Source organism: Phodopus roborovskii, unplaced genomic scaffold, assembly GCF_943737965.1.
Source record: "Phodopus roborovskii unplaced genomic scaffold, PHOROB, whole genome shotgun sequence".
NCBI classification, from domain to species: Eukaryota; Metazoa; Chordata; class Mammalia; order Rodentia; family Cricetidae; genus Phodopus; species Phodopus roborovskii.
The window spans coordinates 5,044,968-5,064,664 of NW_026126639.1; the positions used below are offsets into that span (position 1 = coordinate 5,044,968).

A 19,697-nucleotide genomic window follows, 5' to 3' on the forward strand; every position below is an offset into this window, starting at 1 on the left:
GAGATACCCTGTGGTGGTCTGGATGAAAACGGTCCCATAGGTTCATGTATTTGAGTGTTTTGTCTCCAGTTGGTGGAACTGTTTTGTAGTGTTAGGAGGTGTGGCCTTGTTGGAGGAGGTGTGTCCCTGGGTATAGGCTTTGAGGTTTGAAAAGACCACAACATTCCCTGTCAGCTCTCTCTGCCTCGTGTTTGTGGATCACACATAAGCTCTCAGCTAATGCTCTAGCCCCAGGCTTGCCTGCCTGTCTGTTACATGCACCCTGACCATGGTGGTCATCGATTCTAACCCTCTGGAACTGTAAACCCCCAAATTAAATGCTTTCTTTTTATAAGTTGTGGTGGTCATGATGTTTTGTCGTGGCAATAGAAAAGTAAGACGATGTCTAAAGATGCAATAATGGAATTCATATCTTGGAGTTAACCAACAGCTGTCTCAATAGGAGTGAAGTCATGCCTGGTGCCTGAAACCTAGCCAACTACCCAGGTCTAGTGACATCATGGATCTTAGAGGAGACGCTACCACTGTCATTTTACTGGAACTGCATTCTAAAACTTTTTATACCCACAGATAAGTGTAGGTCTCACCCCACACCCTAGAAACCTCTCTTTGCAGCAAGCAGCAGCCATTACAGAAAAACACAACCGGTCAAACTGCAAAGATCAACTGATCATGGACATATCTACAATGGACATATCTACAATATATCTCGGCTTAAAGAAGGGAGCAGGAAGATTTTAAGAGACAGGGGCTCAGGAAGTCTACTGTGAAATTGTGTCTCTTAGAAATAACAAGGAAGCTACACCCATGATACCTCAACAATATGGCTTCCTAAACAAGACTTGAACAGTGACAATATCAATAGACATGCTAACACAGAAGGAAATCACACAGGGTCCAACTCCTAAACAAAGAACTACAGGCAACTCATGGCCACTGAGGGAGGAATAACTTAGCTTCTCTTGGGGATGAGCCCTCTGTTTGGTTATCCAACAACCAAGCAGTCAACTCTGAAATGATACAAACCCAAGACAGTCTAGACAGATTCAGCAGGCTGTACGCAAATGTGTGCATTTACACATGGTATAATAATAATCGAAGAAACAGAAGCCATCGTTTGGGGAGGAGAGAGGGAGTGAGGGAGAGAGGATTGGAAGGACAGGGAAGAGTGAAGTAGTTTTAAATGTTTAATTAAAAAATATCTAATTAAAAAATAATGTTAAAAGATCAAACAAAATAAGAGAGAAAACGCATAAAGTTGGGAGAGATCAACTGGGGAGACAGGTAAGGGTTGGAAGGAATAAAATGAGGGAGTGGGTCTGATCTAATCACAGCAGGTGCACGTGCGAATATTAAATATTCTGTTAAAAGGAGGAGAGAAATGAGGGGGGGAAGAGCAGGGTACAGTGAGAGTCACAGCTAGGGTAACCCGTTGTTAGCGGCAGCAAAAAGTAGAATCTGGGACGGGAAAGACAGCTCAGTGGCTACAGCGCTCTCTGCAGAACTGTGGGGACCTGAGATCAAACACTTAGAGGCCATGTAAAATTCCACCTCAGAGGGCAGACAGAGCCACACAGTGAGACCATCCATATCCATACGGATTAGCTCTGGGTTTGATTGAGATCCCCTGCCTCAGGGAATATGACAGAAGAGTAATGGAGGGTGGTTCCCAACATCAACCTTGGACCTCCTCATACCCACAGATGTGCACACCCCCACACACACCACACATGCACGTACGCACACATACACTCACGCATGTACACACACATGTGCACACACATACACACACACGCACATACATGTGTACACACACATGCAAACATATGCATGCACACACACACACATACACACACACAAACATGCATGCACACACACCATATGCACACATTATACATACATGACAAGGAAAGAACCAAAATTTTTGCACTGCACTTCCTTTGGTATGAAAAGAAGCCAATTGTATAATTTAATAAATGTACTACTTGCAAATATAATACCCCAAACATCCCATTTGTCAGCCATTATGTTCATGCTTTTTGTCATTTTTATGTGTGACCAAAAAAAAAAAAAAAACCTCCTGAAATAATTCTTCAATCCAAAAGATCAATTCCACAGTCGATGCTTTTAAATCACAGACAGTGAATGACAGTATGAGGCTAAGGAGCGGGCTAAGAGCCAATGCCCTTGCTTGAAAAGAGCATTTCTTTCCCTGACTGATAACACAGCCAATAAACCGTGTTAGATTGATGAGTGTGAGGAACAGATGTCCCCTTTACAGTAAAAGACGGGGCACCGTGGCCAGCTCCTCGTCTCCAGGAGAAGTCTTTCCCTTTACTGGCTTGTTTGTTGCTTTTATTGTCGTTGTTGGGGGGGTTGTTTAGTTGGTTTGATTTTTTTGCTTGTTTTTTTTAGTTCTTTGAGAATTTTATATAATAATTTTTTTATCATATTCTTCCCTCTCCCACAATTCCTCCAGGATACACACACACACACACACACACACACACACACACACACACACGCCTTCATGTCCTTTTTTTATTTTTTCAACTCATTAAGTACAATTTGTGCCGCTCCCATACACTTGGGTGTGAGGCCATCCACTGGAGCATGAATAACTTAGCAGGGACCACACCCTCACAGAAAAATGATTCTCCTCCTCCCAACAGCTATCGGTGGGCGACCAACGGCCTCTCAGCTTGGAGGGTGACCTAGTGGCCACCTGCCCTCTGCACGCTGGGATTTGTCTGGCTTAAGCTTCATGGGTCAACAGCACCGGAGCCTGGGATGGAAGCTTCTCTCCCCCGGCACATGTCTACGGCACATGTCTCTAAAATGGCTCTGGCGGGGGCACAGACACAGGTCATCCCCTCGTGATGATGCTCAGACTCACACAGGCTTTGTTCCCTCTGCACACGAGACTCAAGGGTGTGTCTCCTGTCTCAAGCTTCCAGACTTGCTCATTCCAGAAGCTCCCAAGACACCGCCTGGGGTCTCTCAGGTCCCTGTCTCTCTATGTGTCCTCATCTACTGGACTCTCTCTGCATTTCGACTTTCTGAGGGTAATTGCCACACAACCCCCTTCTGTTTCTGCTCCAATGTTACAGAACACCTGAGAAGTTAAGAGCGTTAAGAGAGGGAGGGTTTTTTTGTTTTTTTGTTTTTCCTGGCTCACAGTTTGAAGAGGCACAGCCTGTCATGGAGAAGACCTGTGGGTAGGAACACGATGTGGAGACTTCTCACATCTCCATGGACAGGACGTGGAGCCAGGTCATAAACATCAGTGTTCACGCCTAACAACCCACTTCCTCCAAGAAGGTTGCATTCAGTGACACGCCGACTGTGAAGCCAGTGCTCTACGGGGACATTCGCCGTGTGTGGCTGCTTCCCCCAAACTGGAGCACTCCCTCCTAGAGATAGGAGGGAAACTCATAGGGCAAAGGAAATAAATGAAACACATCAGGCTCGGGAAGCTTCTGACACTTTGTAAAACCCATAAGTCCCCTCATCCGGGTTATAGATGCAATAAGCAATTGCTGAGGACAAAAGGCTCCTGTCTGCCTGGCTGCCAGGAAATTGTAAGGGAGCTCCAGGGACCGAGCTTGCCCGAGCTGCCCACGCTGGGTAGGTTTTTCAATGATGGGGTTGTTTCTGAGTCACACATACCCCTGTGAGTAACTCGGTAACTCACTGGTTCACTAAACTAGATTTGGATAGAATTATTCCTTTGGTCTATCATCAGTGCCTTTTCCACAGTAAAGAGGCATGTGTTCACATCCCTAGTAAAAGCTACACAAAATCTTCCCTAGAGGTCCTAGTCGTTGGAGCTGTCAGAATAACCGTCCAGACCATCATCGCTGCGCGTTTCTGCTGCAGTGACTAAGTCTTTACTGCGCTAGGACTCAGGCTGCACTGAAGGTGAAGGGCTCTGATGGCTTTTGTGCTGTGTTAAAGGCATTGAGATTGGTAGCGTAGCAGCAATTCATCCCTAGAGCTTTTCTGGAAAGCCCCCATTTGAAATTACTGATCAGAGAGTCCCTCTTCGTGCCTGAACTTGGACATCTGGTTTTTCTTTTCCATCCTGTCCTGTACTACAGTGGCCATTCCTGAGCTCTGTGCAGAGACCTTCTCCAGCCCTGCTTCCCCCAGTCACCAGCATCAGCTCAGTGTCTCACTCAACATGACTCCTGGGCAGGGCATCCACATCCCGTGTCACACTCCAGGGCAGTGTATCCACATCCCCTGTGTCACACTCCCAGGCAGGGCAGGGCAGGGCATCCACATCCCCTGTGTCACACTCCAGGGCAGGGCAGGGCATCACATCCCCTGTGTCACACTCCAGGGCAGGGCAGGGCATCACATCCCCTGTGTCACACTCCAGGGCAGCGTATCCACATCCCCTGTGTCACACTCCAGGGCAGGGCAGGGCATCCACATCCCCTGTATCATACTCCAGGGCAGGGCAGGGCATCACATCCCCTGTGTCACACTCCAGGGCAGCGTATCCACATCCCCTGTGTCACACTCCAGGGCAGCGTATCCACATCCCCTGTGTCACACTTCAGGGCAGCGTATCCACATCCCCTGTGTCACACTCCAGGGCAGGGCAGGGCATCACATCCCCTGTGTCACGCATCTTCTTCCACAATGAAGCCATTAGCTAATGGATGACTGCCACAAACACATATTTGCCCTCTTATCTCCGTGTGTGACAACTCCAAAGGATCCCTCGAGCTCTGCCCCTCCATGTGCTGAGCTGAGGTCTCAACTCTAACTATACTGCACATCAGCTCATCTACCCAATCCTCCTTTGCTCACATCCCCACAGGGGCATGTCCAGCATGCACACATCCTTATCAGTCCTAGAAACAACGTTCCATTACAAATCACCATTACAAAAAAAAAATGTATGGCTATTATATGGATATTACTGCAAGTCTGATGATTCAGATGGGCAGAAGCCTTGTCAAAGCAGGCAGACACTGTAGCTGCCTGTAACCCCAGCACTCCTGGAAGCAGACACAAGGGGCTCCCCAGGGCAATCCCTAGAGTAGCTGGGATGTGTGCACTCTGGGTTCTTCAGGAAATGCTACCTCAATTAATAAAGTAGGCAGCAATCAAAACAGATACTTGACTGAAGTCAACTCCAGACCTATACATGCGCACACACACACACACACACACACACACACACACACACACACACATTCATGCTCACCAGTACCTGTGTGCCCATAAACATGTGAACAGTACTACACACACACGCGCACACACACACACACACACACACGGTTTTTTATCTCACCCCTAACTAATAACAAAAACATCATCGCATCCCTCAAAAAAAAATCTTACTTCCATCTTGAAATTTGCTTAATCTTTCAAAGTACGATGACATGGGGACCTGGACGATGTCTAGGATAGCCAGCAGCGTCCTGGTCAGCCGCAGCAGCTCACTGAAGCTGTAGAATCCAAAGTATATCAGGTTCCGAGCCAGGTGGACCACCTTTGTCAGGAAGAGCAGAGGACAGAGCAGCATTGAAAAACGGAACAAACATTTGCAACCTTTATGTCTAAAGTGGTTCCAGTATTTCGAAGTCCCTAATTCTTTAACACCTAGGGTTTAAAATCCCTGTAAAGGCTACTGCTCAGATTGTGACTGATCCAAATATATGGTCAATTCATGAGAGGCCTCAGGGTGATTTAGGGAGTTTATGTTACAATATCTACTACTTATTTAGATGTAAGTCAGGAAGACACCACTTAATCAGTGGTTAAATTACTTTAATAAATGTGAGCCATAAATGGGCCCAGAATTTTATGTCCCCTGTCCTGGCCTGTGGCCTTCTTGGTACTACAGAAAATAATAAGGGTGAGATGCAGCTCCAAGACGTGACTCCAGTGTCAGCTGTCATGTGTGAGCAGAAATGCTGTGCCATACCCAAGGTTAGCCAAGGTTAGACTATGGGACAGTGCATGTAAGTGCTCTCCCTCGCGCTCTCTTATGCTCTCCCCCTCTCCGCTTCCCCCTCTCCCCCTCCCCCTCTCCCTCTCCCCCCTCTCTCTCCCCTCCTGACTCTCCGCCTCTCTCCTTCACTTGCTCTCACTCTGTGGGAAGCCAGGACCCTCGGCCCACAGAGACGCCACGTGGCAAACGGCTGAGCTGTGTGGACAAGCCAGCACGGAAGAAGGGCCACCAACACCCACCAGAGCGAGGCGGAAGTGGCAAGCATTTCCAGTGGTGACTGAACAGACACCACCACACCGTACCCAGGCCTGTGACTCACAGAAATGAAGTTTCCCTTGGGCTGCCACACTGGGGGCGATGTGTCTCATGACAGTGGGTAACTAATACGCCAGGTATGGTGTGACGGAGTCCTCTCTCTATTATATTATCTTCAAATTTCAATTCAGGTCAGTGAGGCCACCCCGTCACTTTTGAGAAGATGGGGGAGGGGACTTCTGTATATGTGCTTCTCTAATTGGTTGACGAACAAAACACTGATTAGCCTATAGAGGCAGGAAGACAGGCGGGGGAATGCTGGGAAGAGAGGCAGAGAGGCCATGAGGCCGAAGGAGTAACGTGCCAGATTCCAGGCGAGCCACAGCCTCACGGCAATGCACAGATTAATAGAAGTGGGTTAATAATTAAGACAGAGCTCGCCAGTGAGAAGCCCTAGCCATTGGCCAACAGTCTCAGAATTAACATATGTCTTTGTGTGTTTATTTGGGGCTGAAAAGTGGTGTGTGACATGGCGGGACAAGGACCCCTAAATATAACGTATCCCAAACTGTCACTGCTTATCGCGTATAACAAAATTTACATGTAAGAACGGAAAATAAAACAAGGGAAGCTATAATAAATCGACAATTGAGATAGAACACTTTTTCATTATCGAGGCATAATAAAAATTAAAATAAAATGGGCTTTTATTTGTAATTCTAGTGACCATTAGTATAATAGGGGAAAGGCATTACTAGTCACTGAGTACATAGGTCACACTAACTCACTTAGAAAAGGTGGGTTTTTTTTTTTTTTCAAATTTGTACGGGGGGGGGGCTTGTTATGTAACCTGAAGCTTTTTCTTTTTTCTCTTCTGATTCAAACAGTAACACATCACTTGACTGTGGTCTAATCAACACGTGAACCGCATTTCTACGCATCAGGTATGGTTTCAAAAGTAAGTTAGTGAATTAGAGTTTAAAATTCCAAATCTATGTTTTTGTCATCCAGACAGAATTGTATCTGACTGAACCTAACAGTTCAACTGCCCAGATACCGTAGGTGTTAGAGGAGAGGGGATCTGTGGCGCTAGTGCATCTGATCTCTGACAAGGGCGCTCAATCGTGCAGTGCCAGGAGTGACTGTTTTAAAAGGCCTCGGGCGGGGCTGGAGAGACGGACGGCTCCGTGTCTGACGGCACCTGCTGCTGGGCCAGAGGACCTGGGTTCGGTTCTCAACACCCACGCGGCTCTCCATCATCTGGTTGCCGGGAATCTGATGCCCTCTTCTGACCACTGTGGATGCCAGGCACAAGGGAAATACATTTAAATTTTTCAAATACCTCAAATGTCAGTTTATTTTTCTCTTTGTCCCCAAAAGGAAATGGCTGGTTTACAACTTCTTTCAAATATTCTTCAACAAATTCCATTGTGAGGGCAAATTTCCTCTTCATATCGTTTCTGGAAGAGTCTGTGGTGGAGTCATACCTGGGCAGAGACACAAGAGTAAGTCAGGTGGATGAGAAACATTGTGAGGATGCTCTGTGTTCTGACCCCCAGAGTGCACTGCCCTGCGCACAGTGGGGATGCTCTCTGTTCTGACTCCCAGAGTGCACTGCCCTGCGCACATCAGTCGACCTCTTGGAGTCACATCCCATCTGACGGGGCCACTGGAAACAGAGAGGGCCGTGCAAGGTGGAGTGTGCAATCACTCCACGCTCAGCTGGGAGAGTTAGGGTTTAGTCCACATGTCCGGGAACATGTTTCCTGCGGGAGAGCTGTCATTTTTGCCCTCAGGAACCTTACTGACTCTTCCCGGGTGAGCAGTGTGAACGGAAAGGCACAAATCCCTTCCCGCCATCGTCACTGTCAACTTGGCAGGATCTAGAATCTTCTAGAAAACACACCTCTGAGCACACCTGTGAGGATGTTTCCAGAACCAATTAACGGAAGGGGGGAGGCCCACTCTGAGTGTGGAGAGCACCGTTCCCTGGGATGGAGACCCTTACTGGATAAAGAGGGAAGAACCAGAACTGAAAGCTCTCTGCCCCTGAGAAAAGATTCAGGGTGACGCCGCCTCCAGGTCCTGGCACCAAGGGTTCCCTACCATGAGGACTGGCCCCTCAAACTGCGAACCACAAGACAGCCTTCCCTCCATGAGCTGTTGCTCGTCAGCTACGAGAAAAGTAATGAATACAATGTACTGGATAGTTTTATGTCAACTTGGCACAAGCTAGAGTCACTGGAGAGGAGGGAGCCTCGATTGAGAAAATAAATACCTCCCTAAGACCCATCCGTAGGCAAGACTGTAGGGCGCTTTCTTTATTAGTGACAGATGGAGTGAGGGGCAGGCCATTGTGGGTGCTGCCAACCCTGGGTGCCCAGGCCCTGGGTTCTATAAACTAGCCATGGGGAGCGAGCCTCCACGGCCTCTTTATCAGCTCCTGCCTCCAGGATCCTGCTCTGCTTGAGTTTCTGTCCTGTCCTGACGTCCTGCAATGGTACAGATGATGTGAAAACAAAAGCCAAACAAACCCTTTCCTCCCCAAGTTACTGTGGTCATGGTGTTTCATCGCATCAACAGTAACCCTAACTGGGGCTGGAGAGGTGGCTCAGCGGATAAGAGCACTGACTGTTCATCCAGGGGACCCGGGTTCAATTCCCAGCACCCACATGGTAGCTCACAACTGTCTGTAACTCCAGTTCCAAGGGACCCAACACTACCACACTGACATTCATGCAGTCAAAATGCCAAATGCCAATGCACATAAAATAAAATAAATAAATTACTTTTTAAAAAAATGGTAGTTCTAGGTAAAGCATAGAGTCTGCAAACATACTCATGAATCGTGATCTTTGTGGGGATTTCGGTCCAGAGCCGGGCATAGCGAACGGGCACCACAGACTCCTGGGGGTCCCGGTCAACGTGCATGTGCAGCATGAGCCGGCAGAAAGAAGCTCGGAGGTCAAAGGGCAGGCTCTCGTCAGACACACAGCGCAGGATCAGGTCCACCGACAACTGTGTCGAAATCTGGTTGATGGCCAGATACTGGCGGTCCAAGCACATCCTGGCGAAGAGGTTTAGCTGGTACCTAAAGCACAAGACATTTCACATTACCCCTCTGCCTCCATCAAGGCCCTCATCAACAACAAAGCACAAATGGCCAGCTGCCCGGCGTGCAGATGTGCTTATGAGCTTGCAACACTGAGCCAAACTCTTTCGGCGGTGAGCAAAGGGCAGGCAGCACAGGTCTAACACCGTCCCTGCCGCTACAGCGCCTCTCACGGCCAGGATTTCAGCCCTCCGGCTGGGTTACTGATCCCAACGTACTGACCCCTGGGAACCTCCTCTCCTGCTTTTGCCAATAAACACAGGTGACCTTCCAGAACTACAGACAGCTGCCCCTCTCAAGCCCCAAAGAGCACAATGCTCACAAGGTCCCAACTCAACCCTCAGCCACCCGCCCCCACCCCACCCCGCCCTGCAGCCACATCTGTCCCACCCCAGTCCCTCCTCCCCCTCAGTCCACAGTCAAGGTCCTGTTGCTTCTCGTCCACCCCTACATCCCCACGGCAACAGGAAGAAACGCCTTACTGGCAAGTGCCAAACTCATCAGAGAATGCAAGCGGAAAACACATATGTAAGCTTTCACTTTGAGATCTAGGTGGTCCTGACCATCTCAGCCCCTCTCTGTCTGAGTTTTCAAATGCCCTCTTCTGGATCTCTAGTCCTCGGAGGGCTGAGAGAGTCGGCTCCCTGTGGATGATCGACGTGGAGCGTGCTTGTCCCCACTACCTGTAATAGGTCAGAACTTCTAGGTCAGCCTTGGTGCCTTCCTTGGCTTCCTGGGCGAGGTGCCTGATGGCCTTGCCATGAGGCTCCTTGTTGCTGTCAATCCAGTAAAGCCACACTTCCTCATCCTCAATGTCATCAGGGAGGATGGAACTCTCCATGGGGTTTTCCACTTGCATGGACACCAGCCTTGAAACCAAAGACACACGAGGTCTATTAAGAAGCACGCATGTATGGAGGGATGTTCCTACAGACGCCTCCGTGGGGCAGCTTACTTTGTCTGAATGAGGATGTCCGCGTTACCAGGACTCAGCATGAACTTGCAGATGAGTTCCTGAGTGACGGGGATAGCAGTGCTGTTGGACACACAGAGATCAGACAAATAGTCCAGAAACCTAGGAAGGGGAAAGTGAACATGAAGAAAGGGCATTTTATTTCTGTATTTTAACAGATCATCTTTTAGTGATTCTTCAACAATTTCCCTTTTGCAAACAAAGCATCTTGAGTGTAGCCACTCATCAATTTAAATGTTTTTGTTTTTGTTTTTTTAATTTTTAAAGTGTGTGCATGTCCGGGCATGGGTTCTGGCCAGCCATGCTATGCCTGTAGGTGACAGGTCAACTTTCAGCAGTCAATTCTGTCCTTGCATCTTGAAGCAAGGTCTCCTGCAGCTGTACCGTGTCCATCTGGCCCACACATCTGTCTGACTGTCCTGCCTCCACCTCCCACCTCCCGGTGGGAATCACAGATGTGAGCCGTGTACCCAGCTCTTCTACCAGAGATCTGGGGACTGAACTTGGGCCATCAGGGTCCACTGGAAAGGCTTCCGCATACTACACCATCTCACCAGACCGACAACGCATTTTAATAAAAGTCATCACGACAAAAGTGTCATATGGAATTGAATAAAAGAAGCTTGTTTTAACGTGGTTTCAATGCAGGGTTTTCCTGCGTGCCATTCATGTACGGCATCATCAAAAGCAAATTAGCCTTGTTTAGAATGAGCATGTTTGCTTCTATTTTTTAGGTGATGTTCATCTATTAGCACAGTGACTCGTGTTTAGAAAATCATTCATCTTCCCTCAAGTGTCTACAAAACCAAGTATCAATCGAAAAGCAAAACAATGTGAGTTTATACGCAGGGTGGGGAGCACTCTCCAGTGAGTATACAAGGGTGGGGAGCACTCTCCAGCGAGTATACAAGGGTGGGGAGCACTCTCCAGTGAGTATACACAGGATGGGGAGCACTCTCCAGTGAGTATATGCAGGGTGGGGAGCACTCTCCAGTGAGAACGCACAGTGGGTGCTCTAGGCTGCTCTGTGTTCACCCTTCCCACTCAAGACATCATGGAGTGAAAAGAGGTCACACAACCCCTCGGGCCCAGCACCCCTTCCTAGCCAGGGGTGCTCAGCAGCATGTTGCTTGCCTTTTATTTTCTCCTTCCTAAAGTGAGGGCAGCCCCCAAATGTGTGGTTACATGGAAGGCTGAGGCAGGAGGATGGCCTCAAAGGGAAGGTCAACCTGGGCTACATAGTGAGTCCCAGGCCAGCTTGGCCTACAAGTGTGAGAGGAAAAATAAAGGAAAACAAAAGTTAAGGCCCTAGGTTCAACCCCAGCACCACAACAGAAATAGTTAATAAGTCGTTCACATAATCGTAGTAAGATCTAGATAGCCATGCATAACACTTAGCTCACAGGAATGCACTGTATGTTATTTAAATGAAGTGCCTCACCAGGAGTGCCCAACCTCCAGTCACCACAACACGGCGCCGTGGCCCAGAAACGTGTCAGTCATCATCCATAGCTCTGCTAGGACACGTGGCCCACATCTGCAATCTGGGCACCTGGCTGAGTCTATGTGAACCTAGCTCACTGTCCTAACCGGATTCCTAGCCTGGCAACCCTCCTGTCTCCGCCTCCCGAGCAGCTGGGATTACAGAAGGAAACCCGTACAGAAGTAAATGAGGACATTTAAAAGTCAGTCTAGGGCTGGGGTGTAGTTCAGCAGCCAATCACCTTCCTAGCCTGTGTGAGCCTTGGGCGAGCCCCCCAGCACCGAGGAGAAACACCGCTCTGACCACCTGCACAGCCGACCTGCTTTACACACACCGCTATCGGGGGACAAACGCTTCCTCTGCCCATCAAGACTCAGGGTTACAATAGATGCTCGACAAAAACAAAAACAAAAAATGAACGCTTCCATCCCTGCCAGAGCAGAGCTTGGGTGGAGCCCCCCCCCCCCCCGTCCAACCCCCACAACAGACCTCGGCTCCCGGTTCCTCCTGAGCAGGTTGACGAAGGTCTCTATTTCTTTTGCCGTAATGTGCTTCTCCAGTAGTTTGCGGTTGTTGTGTAACAAGGCGGTGATCGTATCTTCTGCCAAAATATCATAGCCAATCTGGGACTGCATAACGCAGAAGTTCTTAGCGATGTACTCCTGTAAGAGGAGGAGACATCAGCTCCTGCAGCCTGGAAGAGGCAGATCCCTGGGGGTCAGCGGCTAGGATCACCTGAGCCACAGGAAAACCCAGTGGAAGCTTGTCAGAAGAAAAGCAAGCAAATAACACCGTGCCCACAGTAAAGAGAACTTCAGGAGGAAAGGAAAGGTATCCACAGCCACGTAACTCAAACTGTGACCGAGGGTTGGGATGGAACGCTGTGGGAGATCGCTTACCTGGCATGTGCAAGGTGTGAGGTTCCATCCTCAGAGCTGCAAATAACTAACAACTAACTAATCAGTCAATTAATCAATTAATTAATTAAAAGCTATGTCACTACTAATCATTATTTTCTAAATGGGTACTGGCACTCTTGTAAGTGAGAAAAGCAAATCTAAATGTAGGTTTTACACTATGGTAACTTAGAATTTCACCAGCCTGCAAGGGGCCCTCTACTCTCACCAGAAGTTATAACTACCAACTCCAAGTAATAATAACATTTTTTTAAAAGTACGTGACTGCCTGATGCCTCACCCCTGGGACCTGAGATGGGTGCAGCCGCTTGAATGTCCTACATGGACTCTGGTTGTTTGTTTGTTTGTCTGTTTTCCTCAGAATGGCCAACAAGATCTTCTCTGATAAGTAATATTAAAAAAAAAAAAAAAAAAAAAAACCTCAGCACACTTATCAATAAGAAGCAATCAAATCGGATCACACGGTAGCTCGAGTTATTAATTAGACCCAGCCGTGCAATAGCTGTTTAATGATGGCTTCAGCAGTTCTGGGTGCTGTGGGAGGCTAGGAATGTGGCTGTCCACGAGAAAGGCCTCCATGGAGACCACGCTGCGAATCAGAGAGCAGATGAGAAGGAAAGGAGGCAGGATGGGCTTCTACGCGAGTATGAGTGAAAGGGAGACAAGAGGCAACTGCGGGCGAGAGAGGCTGACAAGACAGGGACACGTCAGGGCAGCAATCTCAGGAGCACCACGGGAGGCATGCCAAGCGGTGGGCAGAGTCCTGCGATACAGAGAAAACTGCATGCGCACACACGCGCACACACACACACACAGACACACACGCATGCATGCACATGGTACACACACACACACATGCACACACATGCACACACGCACACGGTACACACACACACATGCACACACACGCACACACACGCGCACACACACACGCGCACACACGCACGATACACACGCATGGGAGAAACACCACATATATGAAATAAGTAATTTCTAATTGTGTAAAAGAGAGCCAGCGTGGTTAGGTGACGATTTCTTTGTTTAAAAAAAAAAATAGAGCCTGCTGGTGTTGGCACAGACCTGCAGTCCCAGCACCTGGGAGGCAGAGGCAGGAGGATCTCTGAGTTCAAGGCCAGCCTGTTCCGCGACAGGGTCCAAAGCTACCCGGAGAAACCTTGTCTCAAAAACAAAATAAAATAGAGTCCTTGTGAGTTGTGATAAAGGCGGAAATGTTATTCTAACAGTGAGAGAGAGAACACTACTGGATTTAGCCTGTTTCCTATTCTTTTTTTTTTTTAAATATTTATTATTTGTGTGCACATGTATGTCTGTGCACCGAATGCATGCAGTATCCAAAGATGCCAGAAGGGGGTGTCAGATATCCTGGAACTGGAGTTAGAGGCAGTTGTGAGCACCTATGTGGGTGCTGGGAACTGAACCCACAGTTCCAGAAGGGCCGTGCTCTGACCGGCTGAGCCGTCTCTCCAGCCTGCTATGTCCCAAACCACAGTCACTCACTTTCGCATTCTGTGTACAGACCCTTAGAGCTAAGGAATGCAACTCCTTCAACCACCAAATGTCTTTCTTTCTATCCCTGGGGGTTTCTCCTTGAGAATGCACCTCTGTGTCTACGATGAGAAAACGTATTGATTACAAAGTGGCTTTTGCCTTGGGCAAAATTTACCGGAACAGATCTGGTCCTTGAAAATGATATTGGTTACACAAATCTAATTATAACATAGGCATCATTTTTGTGGCCTTTCAGAATGATGCCTTGCTAGTAGGTAATCAATTAACTAAAGTGAAAGTCCTCTGCAGTGTATCATTTTAGAGCTGTACATTGATTTACACACGTTTATGGCTTCCAAGATGTTGGTAAATAATTAAATGAAGTTAGAGGTGACTCTGGGTTTATTATTATTGTTTAGAGAACCCAAACACAACATTAACTACCTGTGTCAGCTCTAAATCACACGTGAGCCCTTCCTGGTATGTTACATGCAGGCGGGAGACAATGGAAATTAGATTATCAAAGCAAAACGAAAAACTGTTCTGCCTACATTTTAAAATCTTGTCCCATAGACCATCAGAAAGCGGCTTACAGTAGTGAGCAGTTAGCCACGGCTAACTGTGGCTCACAGTCCAAGGGACACAGTTCACTGAGGGTGGGAAGCCAGGGCAGGGGAGGAACACTGACCACGTTGCGCTCAGTTTGGGGTGGGTGGGGTGGGTGTGCGGTGCCGGCGCTCAGCTCAGTTTCTCCATTGTATTTAGTCCTGGACCCCGCCTAGCCCATGAGATGGTGCTGCCCACATTCAAGGTCCTTCCATCTTCAGTTAAAGACCTGGACATCCCCTCACAGGCATGCCCCGGGGTGACCTCCGCGGTGACCCACACAGGTCCATCCTCAGACCGCTTCTGGCTTAATGCAAAGCGTCCTCAGCTTTTACTTCAGTTTCACACGTGTACACAGGACAGTGTGATCCTCTCTGCGCCCCATGGCCCTCTCTAACTTGCCTCTCGCTCCTGCAGACCCCTCCTCTTCCTCCCGATTAGCCCTGTACTGTGTGTACACATCATGTCATATCTGGAAGACGGAATTTCACAGGGCTCCTACCCTGGCTTCCAGCCCTTACAGCTCTCCCACCGACTCTTCTGAAATGGGCTCTTGGTCTTTGGGAATGATAGTGGGGTCTGAGAAAATAAAAAACATACTCAGTTCAACAGGACAGAAAAAGAGGAGCCAGCCATGGCTTAGAATCAATGAGATTCTGCAGGAATGGAGGGGTAGGGGGCTCGACCCTCAGTTAGCACCCAGGAGTCCTTGTCCCTCGGTCAGATCAGTGACTTAGCTCTTGGAGGAGAGGGGAGGGGAGGTCACCCACACTGACACACTGCAAGGAATCCAGAGTGTGTAAATATCACCCCAGGCGTGACTGTGTGTGTGCATGTATGCACACATGCTCCCTGTCTGCTTGACGGGAAGATGGGTGTTTTCAGGGCAGACCCCCACCCTGCGCTCTGAACACCAGGTGCCAGACGTGAGCAAAGCAGCGCAAAGTCCCTGTCCCTGGGCCTTGCTCGCCATGGTGCCCTCAGACTCCCCCCTTCCGTGGCTCCTTTGCAGGCTTTGATCACAACTACAGGAAAAGTAACTGGCCCAGGGGACTCAGGGAGATAAGTGGGGAGGAGTGAATCCCCTCTGCGCTCAGCCAGCCAGGGGCTGTGCAGGATGTCTCCAGTGACACATCCCCGAATGCCTAAAGTCTGCTTCAGCATCCTGAACCTATGTCCTTTCCCGGGGACACACCAACACCACTGTCTACACTGCCACCCCACTGGAATGCGGGGAAACTGGAAGGACAGCCCCAGTGGCAGCATTTCAGCCAGAAAGAAGTAGGTTCATCACCCGGATGGTGTGAGAGATGCCTGCTATATTATATATTATACGGCATGTATCTAAATACATGATATGTTTACGGGCCTGTTCAAACTGGCAGTGTGAAGCCGGGCGGTGGTGGCACACGCCTTTAATTCCAGAACTTGGGAGGCAGAGGCAGGCAGATCTCTGTGAGTTCAAGGCCAGCCTGGTCTACAAGAGCTAGTTCCAGGACAGCTTCCAAAGCCACAGAGAAACCCTGTCTCAAAAACAAACAAAACAAAACAAAAAAAGTCAGTATGTTCTCGTTACTTGGCATATTTGTTTACTGTCTAGCTAATCTGTTTTACATACTCTTTTTGGACCTTTCTTAATCTCGAAAGCTGAATTCCAAAGCCCACATATTTTAACACATTCTTCCTGAAGGAAAAAAAAAATTGCTTTCTTGCCAAAATACTTTCAAGCTCTCAGCGATGACTCAGAACCTGGGTTTACACACTGGATCCATTCTTAAAACTGTACCCTGGCAGCTGAAGGTGGAGCTAAGTTATAGTGCCTGCCTGGTGGCAAGTCTGTTTCCCAATGCCAAAAAAAAAAAGAGAGAGTTCGGGACAGCCAGAGACTACACAGAGAAATCCTGTCTCAAAAACAAAAACAAACAAAAACTGTTTTCCACACCAATGAAACATAGATCCTTCTACTAGATAAGAAATACATGAAGAATACAGTGCCAAGTGGTCAATAATGTAAATAGCTTTATGTCAAACATTTGCATTATTGAACCCAATGCCAAGTATTACAGATTTTTAAAGATTATCTGTATTTTGTGTGTATGCACTTTGCCTGTATGTACACCCATGTTCCTGCAGTGCCAACAGAGACCAGAAGAAGGCGACATTGGCCGTGAGTTGCCTCGTAAGCCCTGGGAACTGAACCCAGGTCCTCTAGAAGAAAACCCAGTGCTCGTAACCGCTCAGACCTCTCTCCAGACTCTACTACACATTTTTCAGACAAAGTGAGACTTGAAATAACTTTCACTAGCGGATTACAGCTTTTGAGCTACATCCCTAGACCCACACAAGCCACCCGCTGTCCTCCACAGCTCAGGCTGCCCAATGACCGAGGCGACTTTTCCAATATCCTACCCTGGTGCATCAGAACACGTGGTCCCCAGCAGGGGGCGGAGCTGTGGGAGGCTGAGCCTTCGGGAAGAGCCTCCTGGAGGAAGTGGGTGACTGGGGGTAAGCCTTGCGGTTTTAGAACCCACCTTCCTGTTTGTTTTCTATTCCTGTCTGCCAGGAGGCCAGGGGTGGCCCTGTGCCTTCCCCTCCATGACACTCTGAACACCTTACAACCGTGGATCCTAACAAGCCCTCCCTCGAGTTTCTTCATATAGGGAATTTGGTCACAGGGAAGAAAAGTAACCGAACTGATTATCTACCTAAAATGCCTGCTCCACACACTCCTACAGACGCTCCCAGCCCCCACCATCGCCAGAGCTCTCCAGCCTGAGCATGGAGCATCGCATTCCTCTGCCGCCACCCCATCTAGGGTGCATGTTGAATCTTTGCTACAAGATAGTATCTTAGTAGGTCTGCACACACACGGTAAGGATGCACTTCCCAGGAACAGGCCAGGGTACCCTGCTCAGCAGCAGCCGCCGCCGGGACCATGCACAGATCCGTAGCATCCCTGCCTGCAAGTCTAACTCCTAAGAAGGAGCACCTGTCTGGCTCAGCAGTCCTCACAGATGGTTCTCTGAGCTGCCCACATAAATAAAGCCCGTCCTTGCAAAGGCCAGTTTCTGCCTCCTCGGTCTATACTTTAACAGCAACCAAGGCCAGGGCTGGGGCTCCCTACCCACCTGGTTCTTCCTATAGTCCTGCTGCGAATGCCTCAGGACTCGGTAGCAGAGGCGCAGCATGTACTTGTAGGGGGCATAGCGCTGGTCGCCCAGGTCCTCCAGCCTCAGCATCGAGCCTTCTCCAGCCCTCTCCTTGAAAGGAGCCTTAAGGATTCCAAACACCTAGGAGAGTAAGGAGATCCTTCAGTTTTGATGCACACACGGGCATGCTCTGCAACCTGTTTGCATTTTTAGCAAATAACATGGACTTGAAAGCACTGTAGAAATGTGAGTGCAAAGGTACTTATTGGTGGTTAGTCCTGAATAAAAACTAAAACACTGTCGAACCAAAAACTCACTGCTTACAAGAGTACCCAGTCAACAAGTCCGCTACATGAATGGCATGATTAATTTTATTTAGAAACCATATTTTATTAAGGTGGGAAGCACTAAGGTGTTTGTATCAAGGTACACGGATATATTCAGACGAATTAAAATATGTTTTCTATATGCTTTCATTATTCTGCTATACATTTGCTGTAACTTTCCAAAATCAACATAATATAAAAGACATGTTTACTTTTTGCCTGAAACTTACAACAGGTAACGTTTTCCAAATGTCACTGTTACCTGGTTGTAGGCAAAAGGAAATAACTCCAAACACATATGCACCCAATAACAGCGATTTTAAACACACAACACTTTCTCGGAGAGTTCATCCACAGATGCTGGACTTAGTGCGGGGACACCCAATATATTCACGTCCGCATCTGTAACCACGCCCAAAAGGCGTGGTCACTGTTACAGGTGTGGAGGCGAGTATGTCCCAACAATCCACCGTTCATAGAACGCAGGTAAGTGGCCATGGGAATGAATGCATCGACACTGAAGTATTAATAAGGAGCCACAGGGTTAAGCAGGGAGAGTCCCCCTCCCCTCATCCCTCATCCCTCGCCCCTGCATCCCCTCCCCCCATTCCCAGGGAGCCAAATTCTTGCCTTCTGGAGAGGAGCCAGCAGGCTAAGATCCCTGTGAGGAACATGAGATCCAGACTATGATCCTCAAAACAAGAACGCAAAACTGAAAGGAGCTGTCCCTCGGAGTTCGTGAAATAGGACACTGCGGCTCTTTGAGGCGTTGACAAAGAGTTTCTTTTTGCAACGGCTGGAGACTATTACAGAGATCTGCAAGTGGCCCCCGTCTAACCAATACACCTGCACACATCCCCTACCTCTAAGTCCTGAAAGCCATGGAGGAGCCGCAAAGATTGTGAGTGGCAGAAGAAGAGGGCATCTGCTATGAGAATGTCCTCTATGTGTGCCTCCCGAGGCTAAAGGGACCCAGGAGGGTGTGTGTGCACATGCACACGCATGCATGTACATATGTAACAATAATAAGGGAGAGACCATGAATTTGGAAGAGAGAGAAGTTGGGGAGAGGGAGGGGCAGATGTGATAAAAGCCGTCAGTGTCCGTGTGTCAAGTTCTTAAAAGTAAAATTACTTTTTGAAAAGAAGGCTTCTATGTTCCCCAAACGTTGGATTTTATGTTCATACCATGAGATAAAAGGTTTCCAGTTGTCCATATATGGTTAATACAGAAGCCAACTGTTTTAAGTAGCAAATAAAACAATAAAATGAAGATGTAACTGCAGGAATGTCCCTTAATTAATGGACAGATTAACTTACTGGTATCTTATGCACTTCAGATATCTGGACTGGACTGCTAAGTGTTCCCGACGGAAGCAGGTAGGATGGTTCCAAAA

At 48.3% G+C, this 19,697-nt stretch overlaps 1 protein-coding gene across 1 annotated transcript in view; it reads right to left on the minus strand.

The window, feature by feature from the left end:
* Window positions 1-19,697, minus strand: part of Itpr2 (inositol 1,4,5-trisphosphate receptor type 2) — a 356,230-nt gene that overhangs the window by 237,710 nt on the left and 98,823 nt on the right. Inside the window, exons 15-21 of the mRNA XM_051173394.1 lie at window positions 17,955-18,116; window positions 12,284-12,456; window positions 10,294-10,413; window positions 10,022-10,207; window positions 9,066-9,317; window positions 7,569-7,713; window positions 5,359-5,509 (exon numbers count right to left, since the gene is read on the minus strand). Of these exons, the coding sequence (XP_051029351.1) occupies window positions 5,359-5,509; window positions 7,569-7,713; window positions 9,066-9,317; window positions 10,022-10,207; window positions 10,294-10,413; window positions 12,284-12,456; window positions 17,955-18,116 (1,189 nt within the window). The remainder of the gene's footprint in view (window positions 1-5,358; window positions 5,510-7,568; window positions 7,714-9,065; window positions 9,318-10,021; window positions 10,208-10,293; window positions 10,414-12,283; window positions 12,457-17,954; window positions 18,117-19,697) is intronic.